Source organism: Geotrypetes seraphini, chromosome 4 (assembly GCF_902459505.1).
Source record: "Geotrypetes seraphini chromosome 4, aGeoSer1.1, whole genome shotgun sequence".
In the NCBI taxonomy this organism is placed as follows: Eukaryota; Metazoa; Chordata; class Amphibia; order Gymnophiona; family Dermophiidae; genus Geotrypetes; species Geotrypetes seraphini.
In genome coordinates, this window is record NC_047087.1 from 321,084,614 (window position 1) to 321,100,533 (window position 15,920).

The following is a 15,920-nucleotide window of genomic DNA, read 5'->3' on the forward strand; positions in this document are numbered from 1 at the left end:
ATCACTGGAGTAAACTACTTGGCTGATGCCTTGTATGATCTTTCAAGGTTGTGAGCAAGTTGCTGGTTTACTCTTATCTCTGCAAGCCGAATACTGTACTGTGGATTAGGCAGTGGTCAGGTGATTCTTTGTCCAAGGCGACCCTAAATAAACTGCCATTTAAAGGGCAGTTACTGTTCAGTAAAGGCCTGGATGACCTTATGGCTAGTGTGCAAGAACATAAACCCAAGTCCTTGCTGGACAGTAGGCCTTGATCCTCTAATGCAGTGATTCCCAACCCTGTCCTGGAGGAACACCAGGCCAATCGGGTTTTCAGGCTAGCCCTAATGAATATGCATGAGAGAGATTTGCATATGATGGAAGTGATAGGCATGCAAATTTGCTTCATGCATATTCATTAGGGCTAGCCTGAAAACCCAATTGGCCTGGTGTTCCTCCAGGACAGGGTTGGGAATCACTGCTCTAATGGATTGAGGCAAAGTACTTTTTGTCAATATTTTGGAGTTTTCTCAGGCCAAAGATCGTTTCAGAACGCCAGACAATGATTTGGAGAGGTTAGGTGCCCACAATCATCAGGTGCCCGCTCTACTTCCACACCAATGAAGCAATTATGGCACCAGGCTGACGGCTGAGCCTCCATGCATTAGAAGGAGGCTTTTGGTCTACTTAGAGGAGTGGGCAGAGATCACTGGGTACAAACTCGAGTTTTATCATCCTCTCCAGAGCTTTTTCTAGACTCTCCAGTGGTGAAACCAGAAAAAAAGGCAAAGGTCAGAACAACAGTCCAGGGATTACTAGATATAGCAGCCATAGAGCCTGTTCTAGAGTCCAACTTGGGCTCAGGCAGATACTCAATATACTTCATCGTGCCAAAAAGAAGCTTAGAGACCAATCTTGGATCTCAAAACAGTCGATGCACCCTCAAAATCCTGTGGTTTCTAATGGAAACAGTGTGATCAGTGATTGCATCAGTAGCACCAGGGGAATTTCTAGCCCCTCTGGATTTGACAGAGGCCTGTCTTCATATCCCCATTCTGTATTTCCAGAGCACAGAAGATATTTGAGGTTCCACATCTTGCAACAGCACTTCCAGTTAGCGGGCTGGGTACAGTGCTTTGGACCTTCATCGAGGTGATAGTGGTAGTAGCAGCACACCTACGGAGACTTGGTATCCAAGTCCACCCATATCTGGACTATTGGCTCATTAGAGCCCAGTTCAAGGGACATCAGGTAGTTTGCCAAGTCATCCAGTTACTGCAGAAGCTCGGCTGGGTAGCTAACTTTCGGAAGAGTCACCTCGTTCCGATGCAAGACTTGTAGTACCTGGGAGTCCATTTCATCATAGGGGTGAATAAAGTGTTTCTTCTGGAGGCACGCAAGGCATCTCCAACTGATACAAACCTTTCTGAACACACACTCTGGCAATACTTGCAGGTCCTGGGGTCCATGGTTGTGACCGTAGATGTAGCTCCCAGGGCAAGAGTTGACTTGCGTCTGCTACAAGAACCACTCATCTTCCATTGGTGTCCGTAAAGGGATCGGCTTCCTTGGACAGAGGAGGCTAATTTCAGTCTGGTCTGGTGGTTGAATCCTCTCTTGCCAGAGAAGTTCCCCTCCTTATCTTCACCTGGGTGATCATGATGACGATCGGCAGTCGTTGTGGCTGGGGGACGCATTATGAGGGACGTTCGATTCAGGGCCGCTGGTATGCTTCCCAGAGGAAGTGGTTGATCTATCGTTTGAAACTTCAAGTGATCCAACTGGCTATCCTACAATTTGAGATTGCGCTTCAGAACAAGACAGTTTGAGTCTTCTTAGGCTATTGCTGTGGCATCGTCCATGTTGATCACCAAGGGAACACAAGGAGTGCAACCCTACGCCTTGAAGCCCAAATGCTCTGTCAATGGATGGACACTCATCTTCTAGTGCTTTCGGGAACACACATAGCTGGGGTGAACAATGTGCAAGTGGATTTTCTCAGCCGACATACCCCAGATCCCAGGGAATAGTCACTATCCCAGAGGGCCTTCAATTGTATAGTGAACAAATGGGGACATCCAACGTTTGATCTGATGGCATCAGCTTCCAACAAGAAACCAGCTCGGTTCTTCAGCCAAAGACGTGAATCAGGAAGCGAAGAACTGGATGCCATGGTCCAACTGTGGCCCCAGGTCTCATCTATGCTTTTCTTCTGTGGCCTATGATAGGATGTCTCCTACAAAGGATCATGGCGGCGCACCAGGGTTGGGTGATTTTCGTGTATGCAGACCTGGTTTATCTGCAGCTAGATCAGGGTCTCAAACTTTCCTGTCATTCACGTCTTCTCATTCAGGGTCTGATGGATCCGGAATTACGAACTTGAGCATGACCCTGCGCATAGTTCCCTCTTTCTTGATGAAAGTGGTTTCTGGTTTCCACATCAGTCAGGAGGTGTGTTTGCCAGTCTATGCACCCTCAGGTTTGAGTAAACATGTCAAGGTATTTTTTTTTTTTTATAAATCTATTCATTTTAAATTTTACATCAAGTGTACAGAAAATCAATCAAATAATATACAAATCCACTTGAAATTCTACAATCCTCACACAAAAGAGTTTAATCCCCTCCCACCCCCCATAAAACATATTTTATAAATAACATATCCCATAATATAATATCTATATCATTTTCCATTTAATAATAAGAAAAACTAAAACCCACGCTCCCTCCCTATATCATATATATTAATAGGGGAAAAAAGGCAAGGTATTAAAATATCTGGATATGCGCAGACTTTTACTGAGATACTGAGAAGTCACAAACAAATTTTGGATGTCAGATCATCTGTTTGTGCTGGCGAGAGCAGCCTACAAGGGTAGATCAGTGTCAAAAGCCACCATTTTCAGGTGGATTCGGATGGTCATTTCATCTGCCTATTTCTTTGAAGGCCCATTCCACATGAGGCGTTGCTTCCTTGTGGTTTCTCCAGAAGAGATTTCTAGAGCAGTCACTTGATCTTTTCTGTATACAATCACAAAGTTTTACAGAATAGATGTGGCGGCAAAGAGGGATTCTGCATTTGGATCTTCGATTTTGGTAGCAGGCTCATCAGTCCCACCCTAAGTTTGAGGGACTGCTCTGTTAGATCCCGAGAGTTCAGGAATAGAGTGGGGTTGTACAAGAAAGAAAGATTAGGTTCTTGCCGCGTTCATCTTCTTTCTTGTAAACCCAAACACTATTCCTGAAGCCCGCCATGGGAGATACTGATCCGCCGGTTGTCTGTCTTCTTGTTTATTGTTTATTGGACCAGCCTTATCAAGAATACCATCCACCTCCGGGGGAGGGGTCTCTCGTTGGTGTGCCCCACACTGTTAGTGCAGGCTGAGTTTCATTGTTTGTTCTATTTTCAAAAAAATGTTTGTTGTGATATTTATTGATCTGAGCAGATTAGGCAGGTTTCTTGGGGAGTTTCTCTGTACCCCTCCCTCTTCAGTGTCCTTTACAGGAATGATTGTCTGCTTTGTCACACACTGGAAGTTGGAGGATAGTCTAGAGCAGGGGTATCAAAGTCCCTCCTCGAGGGCCGCAATCCAGTCAGGTTTTCAGGATTTCCCCGATGACGCCAAACTATGCAATAAAGTAGGCAAGAGCACAACAGGGTCTGACAAAAACTCAATGCCCGACAGATGACGCACGACCTTCTACTGGAGCATTGGTCCAGGACCTGGCAACTAAGTTTCAATGCCAAAAAATGTAAGGTCATGCACCTTGGCAGCAAAAATCCATGCAAGACTTACACCCTTAATGGTGAGATCCTAGTGAGGACTGTAGCAGAACGAGACTTAGGGGTGATCATCAGTGAGAACATGAAGACTGATAATCAAGTGGAGAAAGCTTCATCAAAGGCCAGACAAATCATAGGTTGTATACGCAGGAGTTTCGTCAGCCGTAAGCCTGAAGTCATAATGCCATTGTATAGATCCATAGTGAGACCCCATCTGGAATACTGTGTACAATTCTGGAGGCCACATTACCGCAAAGATGTGCTGAGACTTGAGTCGGTCTAGCGAATGGCCACCTGGATGGTCTCAGGACTCAGGGATCTCCTGTATGAAGAACGGCTGGATAAATTGCAGCTCTACACACTCGAGGAACACAGAGAGAGGGGAGACATGATCGAGATGTTCAAATACCTCACGGGCCATATCGAGGTGGAGGAGGATATCTTCTTTTTCAAAGGTCCCACGGCAACAAGAGGGCATCCGTGGAAAATCAGGGGTGGGAAATTGCATAGCGACACCAGGAAATACTTCTTCACCAAGAGGGTGATTGATCGATGGAATAGTCTTCCACTACAGGTAATTGAGGCCAGCAGCGTGCCTGATTTTAAGACTAAATGGGATTGACACGTGGGATCTCTTCACAGAGAAAGGTAAGGGAGGGTCATTGGTGTGGGCAGACTAGATGGGCCGTGGCCCTTATCTGCCGTCACTTTCTATGAGATCTATTAGCATACAACGAAAGCAGTGCATGCAAATATTCATTGGGGAAATCCTGAAAACCCAACTGGATTGCGGCCCTCGAGGAGGGACTTTGACACCCCTGGTGTAGAGGTAAGAGAAGAGGAGCAAAACTATGCAAATAGCTATGCAAATGAAGCTTCCTACAAGAGACTGTAAGGTTTGTTAGTGGCCCCCCCAATGTATGGTTGGTGGGGTCACTTGAGAGGCACCCTTACAAACGCCAGGTCCCAGGTTCAGTTCCCTCACAGATGATTCACCAGGAAGTAGAATCAAAGAGGCACAGCCAGAGGTGATTGCATAAAGAATATATTATAGAAATAGTCTTACAGAAAAGCAATATTCTGAAGCATTACAATGAAGCATTACAATTAAGTAGAGAGCAAAGCAGTTTCCCTGCCTTACAGAGTCCAGAAGGAAGCGTGAAGTTCCAGGGAAAGGCAGAGAGAGAGAGAAAAGGGGGATGGGGTGATGGTCTAAGCTTCGTGTTCCATAGATAAAGAGAAGGATAGACAGAGAAAGAGAGTGAGAGCTAGAGCTGCAGATATGTTGCAGAAAGGAGGCTTTTATAGCTTGGAATCTTATTCTGAATATAGAAACTATTGTATGTCCCAGTATCTTTCTGTTTAGAATTTGTAAACTGTTTGAAACAGTGGTTAATTTAATTGATAAGGAGGGTGTGATACTTGCAGGCATGGTAGATGGGATTAGTCTCTGGCTTCTTTGTCCCATTCAAGCAGCCAATCTTCTTGATAAACAATCCAGTCTGGCTGAATGATTAATGTATGTGAATTCTGCATCCAGAGTCAGATTGATATAATTTCCCATAGGCCTTCGCTGACATTAGTAATGCCAACTAAGAATGCTAGCAATAGCTATGCTGACAGAGACTACCCAAGAATTCAGGAATAAAGTGTGGGTATACAAGAACCTAATCTTTCCTGTGTATTCTGTCTCCACTTGCTCATTGATGGACATAATTCTTTCCTTTAATCCTTCAGACTTTATCAGGTACGTCCTAATATCGCCTTATTTATTTAAAGCAGCCATGTGAGCAGCATCAGCCGCCTGTACTCCCCAGTCTCGTTCTGTGGAATTCCTGTGGGATCCTTCCAGAGTAAACGGCCTGATCTCTCCCTGGACAGCATGATTGGTAAGCAGGGCAAGGAGAGGCACGTTTATCCTATGGAAAGGTACAGCTTAAGGAAAGAAGTGATGGTAAAATCATTGCTTTGATACACTGGCTCAGCCCGAGTGTCCATCTAGCCCAGCTGTGCATCTTTAAGTAGAGTTAGCACCTGTCAGGAGCCCCAAAAGTAGCAAGATAACCTGCTTCTTACCCCTAGGACTCTTATTCTAGGACTTTTCTTTGGAAACCTACCCATGGGTAAAGTAATCCTTTTGATTAAACTTTGGCCTTGTGGTGTTGGCTGCCCTCTTAACTGTCCAGTGGGCCTTCAAAGGGTCACCTAAGGAGTTGGGAAATTACCAGAAAGATCCAGATGTAATCGGGAGGTGGGTGTAGAACAATGCAGCTCCTATCCAGGTGTTATAGTGCTACTGTCTGTCTCTAGATCTGGTGGCTCCAATGGCTAACAGTCACGTTTTATAAACTGGCCAACTGTCGTGACTAATTCTGGCCACAGCATGTCCTTCCTTAATTGAATTCTTGTGTTCCTTAAAAGCTTCAGGAGTTGCTGCTATTTATCAGACTTCTGGAGATCTTGTGCTGCAGCTCTAACAGGGTTCTGGTTTCCCTTCTGTGTGCAGCAGGGCAGAGCATGCCAGTGTTTGATGAGCACCAGAAGATGTCTCCGTGCCAGGAAGTGCAGCTCAAGTTCCTGCTCACTGGGTTGCTCTCTGGTCTCCCTTTGCCTCCGTTTGCAGTGCGAATGTGTCCCCCGCTCACCACCAAGAATCTGAAACACTACCAGCCTCTGCTTGCTGTGGGTAAGTGTCTGAGGCTGCTGTAACTACTGCTTTCTTCTTGCCAAAGGAGGAAGAAATGTTCTAATTCCCGGGCCTTGCCTTCCTGTCAGTGTTCTCCAAATGCAGAGTGTGGCCCAGTGGTTAGAGTTAGATCTCAGCACTCTGAGGTTGTGGGTTCAAACCCTGTGCAGCTCCCTGTGACCCTGAGCAAATCAGGTACTTTAGATCGAGTGGCATCTTGGTTCTCCCTGCATTGGGATACTCCGTCAGTTGAGCTGGCAGGGAGAGCAGCAGCTGTGGGCATGTTTTTGTTTGTCGGGAGGGGGGAGGGGGAGCTGACTTAATGATTGCTCTTCTGAGCAAACGCTAGGCACAGTTGTCCTCTCCTCTCTTTACCAGGATAGGCAATCAATCAAATTTTAAATAAAACTTGAAACTTCTATTATGCTCCTACTTTGGCCACTACATTGACTTGTGGGATTTTACCTGCGAGTTTTGGGAATTTTCCTCTGAGTTTCGTGTTGCCGATCCCTCCACTCCACTTCACTGTCTGTCTTGTATCACTGTAAAGCCACCTTTCAATTCCCACCTACAGTCTACCCAGCTTTCTTTCACCCCTCCCCCATTAACTGAAAGCCTCATTTTTTGTCATTTGTCTGGCGTAACTAGATTATAAGATGCTTGGAGTGTCTGTACTTTTACTGTGTGCATCCGATTTATTTTGTTTTGTTGAAAACGGAGCTTTCTAATAGGAACCAGATTGGAAGGAGAAGAAGGATCGACTGACTGTGATGGAATTCTGATGAAACATAGAAACATGACAGCAGATAAAGGCCAAATGGCCCATCTAGTCTGCCCGTCCGCAATAACCATTATCTCTTCCTCTCTCTAAGAGATCCCACATGCCTATCCCACCACACCACCTTGAATTCAGACATGGTCTCAGTCTCTATCACTTCTTCAGAGAGACTGTTTCCTTCGATTACTCCAGAACCTATCACCTCTTAACTTCATCCTATGTCCTCTCATTGCAGAGTTTCGACTCATAAACTAAACTAAACCTTAAGCTTATATACCGTATCTTCTCTATAAGGATAGAGCTCGACAAAGTTTACAAGAGTTTAAGAAAGGAAAATATAATAAGAATTAGTGGTTATATAGAGAGCAGCGGAGTTTACATTTTTTTTTTTTTAAATCTTTATTCATTTTTTCATCTTACAACAAATGTATCAAGAAATAACATTTGAACTTAAAAACATCACTTGATATTCTATTACAATCAACTTAAATTAATGAAATTATAACCCCCTCCCTCCTATCCCTCCCATATCATATGCATTCACATATATTATACAATATAATCTTTCCTATTAATCCAAACATTTAATAAAGAATCAGAACCCCCCCATCCCTATCCCATCATTTCAATTGTATTATTAAGGGAAAATGTTAACTACTCATTACAATAATCTGTTAATGGTCCCCAAACATCTCGAAATTTACTTAAATATCCTTTCTGTGTGGCTAATGTTCTTTCCATTTTATATAGATGACAAAAAATCCCACCAAAAACTGTAATTTAATCTGCTCCAATTTTTCCAATTAAATGTAATCTGTTGAATGGCAACTTCTGTCATAATAAGTAATCTGACTCTTCACTCTCTTTTTTTTTTTTTTTCCATTATATTTTTATTTTCAAATTTTATAAAAAGTGTACATAATAATAAAATACATTTAATAAATGCATGGTAACACTTTTATATCTAACACAATGTATGTCTGAATTTGATTTTCCCCTTCACCCTCCCCCCACCCTTTTATTGCTTTAATATAATATTTTCAAATTTTATAAAAGTATACAACATATTAGAATACAATTGATAATTATTCAATAACATATTTATCTAATACAATATATTCTGGATAAATTTTATTCATTTTCCCTCCCCCCACCCTTCTGTTATTTTTTAATCATTTGTTACATTCTGTATCATATATTATAATATATTATATATAAATTGTTTTCCTTATCCCCCCTATATGTGTGTCATAAAAAAAAAAAAAAAAAATCTCTAAAAGAAGAAAAGAAGAAAAAGTATTCTATTATTTAATCATTGCAGTATTTTGTCAATGGCCCCCATATTTTTATAAATTTATTATATGTCCCCTTTTGTACTGCTATTGTTCTTTCCATTTTAAAAACATGGCATATTGTATTCCACCAAAATGTGTAGTTTAGGTTGTTATAATTTTTCCAATTGTTAGTTATATGTTGAATGGCAACCCCTGTCATAATTAATAAAAGTTTATTATTTTCTGGTGAAATTTGACTTTTTTTTCTCATCATTGTTCCAAATAAAATTGTATCATATGATATTGCAATATGATTTTCCATTAATTTATTAATTTGTGGCCAAATTGAATTCCAAAATATTTTAATATAAGGACAATGATATAATAAATGATCTAATGTCCCTGGTTCTAGATTACAGTGCCAGCATCTATTAGACTTAGAACTATCTAGTTTTTGTAAACGAGTAGGGGTCCAAAAAGCTCTATGTAATAAAAAGAACCATGTTTGTCTCATAGACGCTGACACTGTACATCCCATTCTCCAAGACCAAATTAGTGGCCATTGAGATGCATTAATTTGATGTCCAATCTCAATGCTCCAAATGTCTCTTAGACCATTTTTTGGTTTTTTATTCAAATATCCAGATATTAATTTATACCACCATGCGGCTTGATGTCCTAGGAAGTCTGCTTTAAAGCATAAGAACTTTAAACTATATTGATTGTTTAATGATTTCCATTCAGGGAACCCAACCTGAATGGCCTGCTTCAATTGCAACCATTTAAAACTTTGTGTTTTATTAAGACCAAATCTATGTTGCAATTGTGAAAAATCCAGCAGTTTACCTTCTGAAATAATATCATCTAGAGATCTAATTCCTGCAATAATCCAGTTCTTCCAAAGGATTTGAGCTCCGCCTACTTTGATCTTGGAGTTTATCCATATGGATTGATTAGTTGATTTATATATTGGGATGGGTGTTAATTTATCAATAAATCTCAATGTTTTCCAAGTATCCATTATTATTTTATTTTCTCTGTATCTTTTAGGTATATTAATACTTGGTAAATGAACTAAATTTAGGGGAAACATAAGGCGCCATTCCAAATATAACCAATCTGGTGCATTATCTATAAGTTCTGGGAGGATCCAATACATACCCTGACGTAGAATATAGGCTTGATGGTACCTATAGAAATTTGGAAAATTTACCCCTCCCTCCTTAATTGATTTTTGTAAGGTTACTAAAGCTATTCTAGGTGTTTTACCAAGCCAAAGAAATTTTGTTAAAATTCTATTAAGCTTCTTATAAAAGGACCCCTGAAAATAAATAGGTATCATACTCATTTGGTAGCAAACCACAGGCAACATCATCATTTTAATAGTTTGAACTCTGCCCCACCAAGATATATGTAATGGGTTCCATTGTTCACATAACTCCGTTACTTTTTTTAATACATATTTTTCATTTTCTTTTACAGTATCTTCAATTGTTTTTTTAACTTGAATGCCTAGATATTTAAATCCTTCTTCTTTCCATATGAATGGAAAAATATCAAATAATCCTTTTACACAGTAAACATTCAAGGGTATAATTTCAGATTTATTCCAATTAATTTTATAACCTGAAAATTTGCCAAACTTATCAATTAATTCTAATAAAGAAGATAAGGTAGACTCTGGATTTCTCAAATAAAGCAAAATATCATCAGCATAAGCCGAAATTTTATATTCCATATCTGAATATGGGATTCCTTGTATCTCCCTCGTTTGCTGTATTGCTAACAATAAGGGTTCTAATACAACATCAAATAACAAAGGAGATAAAGGACAACCTTGTCTAACTCCCCTCTGCAATTGAAAACCATCAGATATCTTATTATTAATATTTAATCTTGCAATCGGGAAGCTATACAATGTTTTTACCATTTGTATAAATCCAGAACCTATACCAAACCATTCTAAAGCCTGATACATAAAATTCCATTCTACCCTATCAAATGCTTTCTCGGCATCTAATGAAACTGTAAATGCCGGTTCATCCATTTTTTTTGACAAGTTTAGCATGTGAAATAATAGTCTAGAGTTATTGGAGGAATGTCTTTTAGCAACGAAACCCGTTTGATGCATATCTATAATATGTGGGAGAGCTTTGGCTAATCTCAAAGCCAAAATTTTCGCCAAAAGTTTATTATCAATGTTTATCAAAGATATAGGCCTGTAGTTTGAAACCAAAGTTGGATCTTTATTTGGCTTAGGCAAAACAATTATTATTGATTCAGCCATAGTACCTTTTATATTACCTTTTATAAGTTGTGTCTGATATAATTTTAATAAATGTGGGGAGAGGATATTTTGAAATGTTTTATAAAATTCTACTGTGTAACCATCACCACCTGGAGCGGATCCAACTCTAAGAGATCTCAATGCTGTTTCTAATTCTTTTAATGATATAGGTTCTTCTAAACTTCGTTTTATATGATCAGGAATCTTAGGTCCATTTATTAAATCTAAAAATTTTTTTCCATCTTTTTGTTTCTCCAAATAAGGTTCGGAAGAATATAGATCTTTATAAAAATTTAAAAATTGTTTTAATATTATATTTGTTTGATTTGTTATTATACCATTATCATCTTTTATTCCATTAATATTAGTTCTCCTTTTTTTTGCCTTAAGATAATTTGCTAATAATTTTCCCGCCTTATTAGAATTTCCATAATACACCGTTTGTTTGGAAAACAAATCTTTTCTTATCATTTTTGAAGTTAATTCATTATATTTACCTTTTACTTTCAAAAGAGCTTGCAAAACTTCATATTCCCATTTACTTATCAATTTCGCTTCTAATATTTTTATTTCTTTTTCTAATTCTATATATTGTTTTTTAATTTGTTTCCTAATAAAAGCTGAATATGATATGATATTACCCCTCATAGTTGCTTTAAATGCATCCCATACATTCTCTATAGATGTATCTTCCACTAAATTTATTTGAAAAAATTCATTAATTTGTGTTTTAAAATTTTCCAAAAATTTGTCATCCACAAGCAATGCATTATCAAATCTCCAAAGAGGTCTATTATTTTCTAATTGATCTATTTGTAATTCTATCCATATTCCCGCATGATCCGAAATGATAATAGGATCAATGGAGGCTTTAATCACTTGTTGCACTTTATTTGTTGAAACAAAAATATAATCTATTCTTGAAAATGATTTATGAACCTGTGAACAAAATGAAAACTCCTGATCATTAAAATGAAGAATACGCCATATATCTTTCAAATCACATGATCGAACTAAATTATCTAGACCTAAAGATTTAATATTTTTACCTGGTTTTTTATCCAATAATGGATCCATTACAGCATTAAAATCTCCAGCCACCACTAAATTAGAGGTAGCCAGTGGTAATAACATATTTTGTAGCTTTTTGAAAAATTCTGATTGATTCGAATTAGGGGCATATATATTAAATAACGTCAGGGTATCATTTCCCATACCTATATCGATTTGTATCCATCTTCCATGTGGATCTGAATTTTTTACCTTTATATTGGCCATACATTTTTTATTTATAAGGATTGCAACCCCTGCTTTTTTACCCACTGCTGGAGCAAAAAAACATTCTTTTATCCATCCACCTGATAATTTCTGTGATTCCTTCATATTAAGATGGGTCTCTTGCAGACAGTAAATATCTGCATTTTGTTTTTTTAAAAATGTTAATATTTTTTTCCTTTTAATTACGTGATTTAGGCCATTGACATTAATAGAATATATTTTAAAAGACATTATATATTTTAATACTTTTCATTATCTTATTCTTCCTCTCCTCTTTCATATTTAATATCCAAAAAATTTTCTTCATGACACACATATTTAACCCTAATGTATCTCCCTTAATTATTCTAATAAATATTCTCCTTATCCCTCCCTTTCCCACCCAATACATTGGCTGCTTAAGGATACACATTTGAACTGTAATCCTAACATTCTCCCCATTCCAGGCAATCAATATTCAATTGTTTAAACAAATTTCCCTTCTATCTATCTATATTGATCTTTTATATTTATTTAATCATTTTCCATAACATTTTATTAATGTATCATTTTCCATTTAACAATATGTTAATTTGTATTTCCTTAGTATTATGATTTCAACATATAATTATTTTAAACATATATGCATTGTATTATTTAATAATTTTCCTATATTCTGTTCTTTCTTTCATATAATTATTATTGTCTTTTCTTTGTATTGTTTTCCTCCATTTCTTCAAATATTTTGATATGTTATATTTTCTAATTTTTCATAGAGTCTTCAAAACCATCTTAATATATTATGTTAATATATCATAGGTTCTGGTTTAGAGAGAAACTCTTTTAGTTTTTCAGGATCCTCAAAATATAAGGACTTGTCTCCAGATGACACTCTCATTTTCGCCGGGTAGTATAGACCATATTTAAATCCTTTTTCTTTGAGTAGAGGTCTCATGTCTAGTAGTTTTTTCCTTTTAGTTGCTGTGTTTTTGGCGAAGTCTGGTAAAAACCATAATCTTGATCCTTTATAATTCAAGTTTTTATCTTTTTTTGCCGCATTTAGTATCTCTAGTGCTTGTTGGTATCTCAACATTTTGAAAATGATTGGTCTTGGTCTGTTTTTATTTTCTAGATTTTTTGTTGGGATTCTATGCGCCCTTTCAATTTCAATTGGTTGTTTCAAGTCTAATTGTAGAATTTTTGGAATTAAATTTTCAAGGAAAAGGATAGTATTTTTTCCCTCTAGATTTTCTTGTATTCCAAAGAGTTTGATGTTCTTTCTTCTTCCTCTATTCTCGTAATCCTCCAGTTGATCTTTTAATTTATTTAATTCCAGGTTGTCGTTTTTACATCTTTTTGATTCACATTCTATAGTTTCCATTTTTGATTCTAGTTCAGTTGTTCTTTTGTTGTTAACTTCCATTTGTCTATGTATATTTAAAATTTCTTCTTTCATTTCAGACATATTAGTTATAGTTTCTTTAAGCATTTGTTTGATTTGTTTTAATTCTTCCATGACTTCAGCTTTGCTTAATGTGTCTGATTCTTCGATAGGAAGTGGTATTTTGCTTGGTGTTATTTGTTCTTGTTTCTGTCTTTTTGCAGATGTACCAGCCTCATTTTTGTTTTGTCTGGTACTTGTCATGTTGTTGTTTTCTTTTTCTTGGTTATGTCTTCTTTCTTAAATTTAATCTCTTAGGTTTAGGTTGGGTGTTCTTAAGTTTTTAATTCCTTTTCTTCTAGGATTTGGTTCTATTTTTTGAAGTAGATTTTTTTTTTTTTTTTTTTTTTTTTTATATTTCTTCTCCCTTAAGCCCCTTCACTATCTCAATGAGAAGGGAAAGACTCAGTCTGATAATTTTTCCTTCTCTTAGATCTCTCTCAGACTAGTTAGGTCTTTCATAGATTTAATTCATTATATCCTGAAGTCACTCTCCCTTAATGACACTCCGCTTCAGCGCTGATCAAATAAAATATTTTTGGTGGTCCTTTCTTCTAGCTCTCCTCTCACGAGCCCAATCGCAGCCCCGACTGAGGAAAGCAACACCTTTTCCAATTATTTTCTTATTTTGGCAATTTTGAAGCAACTGTATTCTATTTATTCACAGCGTCTCTCAATTTCCTCAATGTCTTGTTGCTTCAGTCTTAAAAAGTTCCATTAATCCTTTTCTCTGTCTCTTCTCTCATAAGCCCAATCGCAGCTTTGTCAGAGGAAAGGGACATTCAATTCAGTACTTCTTTATTCTAGCAAGCTGATATTTATTTGTTTACATCACTTCGGTATTTAATTACTGAGAGAAAGTACCGATATTCTTCTTCCTCAGTTACTCAGTCTCCCTTCCATCAATGTCAAAGGAGGATAATTTTCAATTCTATATTTTCTTTTCTGCCTTCAGACTTTTACTTCTTTTTTTTTTTTTTATATCACAAAAAGAAGCAAGTAATTAATCGATCTCCTTATCTCCAGGCTCCGACTCAGCTCCGGCTAGAGAAGGCTATAACAAACCGTCTCAGTTCCATAAATCAACTGTCAGCAGCCTTACTAACGAGATCAGTCTCTCTCTATTTTTTTCCCTTCAATGTTAGTCAGTTTAAACATTCAGCACATAGAAATAACAACGCTCTTGATATTTCTAAATTTTCTTTTCCCAGTGCCTTACCTAGATCTGGCAAGGCAGGCTGGTGTCATTCACGCTGTGAGCTTTTTTTTTTTAAAAATACCTCGTCGCTACAGCAACTGTCATCTGTCATTAAAAAAAAAAAAACCGGCAAAAGAGAAACAGACCTTTTCTCTTAATTTTCTCACCCAGACTTCACCCAACTCTCAGCAGTACTTCTTTTTTCACTCTTTAATAACAGCGTTTTTATCCGATTGTTTCTGTTAATAGATTTTTTTTCTGTCAGTTATCTGCCGCGTCAAACCAGCGCTGAGAGAAAAACCGGCAATCTTTCTTTGAGTTTTCCTCCTCTGAGTCAGCGCCGGCAGGAGAAATCAAACCGCCATACAGATCAACTGATAGCAGCCTCACAACCAGATCAATTCTCTTCTTTTTAATTGGAAAGAGCCCAAATTGCGCAGCAGGACAGGAATGCTATTCCAAAGCTCAGTAATTTTAAAGTAGAGAGATTTCCCTAATTTTCCAATATAGATAATGCCTTTTAACGAGGGGAAAGATAATTTAAGCTTTTGGATAGATCTGGCAATATAGGTCTCACAGAGTTCCAGGATAGAGGAATTAAAGGGGGAAGAGTGCCATGCAAGATCTTAAATGTTATACTAATATAATAATACTAGACTGGCATTTCAGATGTATTATTTAACAAAACAAATTAATGATCCGGATTTTTCGGTTTCACTAGATGCTGAGAAGGCTTTTGATCGTGTAGAATGGAGTTTCATGTATCAAGCTATGGAATGGTTTGGTATTGGATCTGGATTTATACAAATGATACAAGCATTGTACAGCTCCCCAACTGCTCGCTTATATATAAATAATAATTTTTCGGATGCTTTTAAGTTGCAGAAGGTTGTCCATTATCTCCTTTGCTCTTTGATATAGTTCTTGAACCCTTATTATTAGCTATTCGACAGGCAAAGGACATACAGGGTATTCCATGTGCTGGAGTGGAATATAAAGTATCTGCTTATGCAGATGACATCTTGCTTCATTTGAGGAATCCGGAAACAACAATTCCATGTCTACTGAAGGTCATAGATACATTTGGAAAATTCTCAGGATACAAAATAAATTGGACTAAATCAGAGATTTTACCTTTAAATGTGCATTGTACAAAAGGTATACTTGATTCTTTCCCTTTTATATGGAAAGAGGATGGAATAAAGTACTTAGGTATTTGGCTGAATAAAACACTTGAA

At 37.7% G+C, this 15,920-nt stretch overlaps 1 protein-coding gene across 4 annotated transcripts in view; it reads left to right on the top strand.

Annotated features, from left to right (window-relative positions):
• WDR11 (WD repeat domain 11) overlaps nt 1–15,920 on the top strand; it is a 196,020-nt gene that overhangs the window by 67,006 nt on the left and 113,094 nt on the right. Inside the window, exons 9-10 of one of the 4 annotated variants that reach the window (XM_033941237.1) lie at nt 5,541–5,650; nt 6,268–6,447. In XM_033941237.1, coding sequence (XP_033797128.1) covers nt 5,541–5,650; nt 6,268–6,447 — 290 coding nt within the window. The remainder of the gene's footprint in view (nt 1–5,540; nt 5,651–6,267; nt 6,448–15,920) is intronic. The other 3 variants (XM_033941239.1, XM_033941238.1, XM_033941240.1) reach the window with 3 other exon arrangements.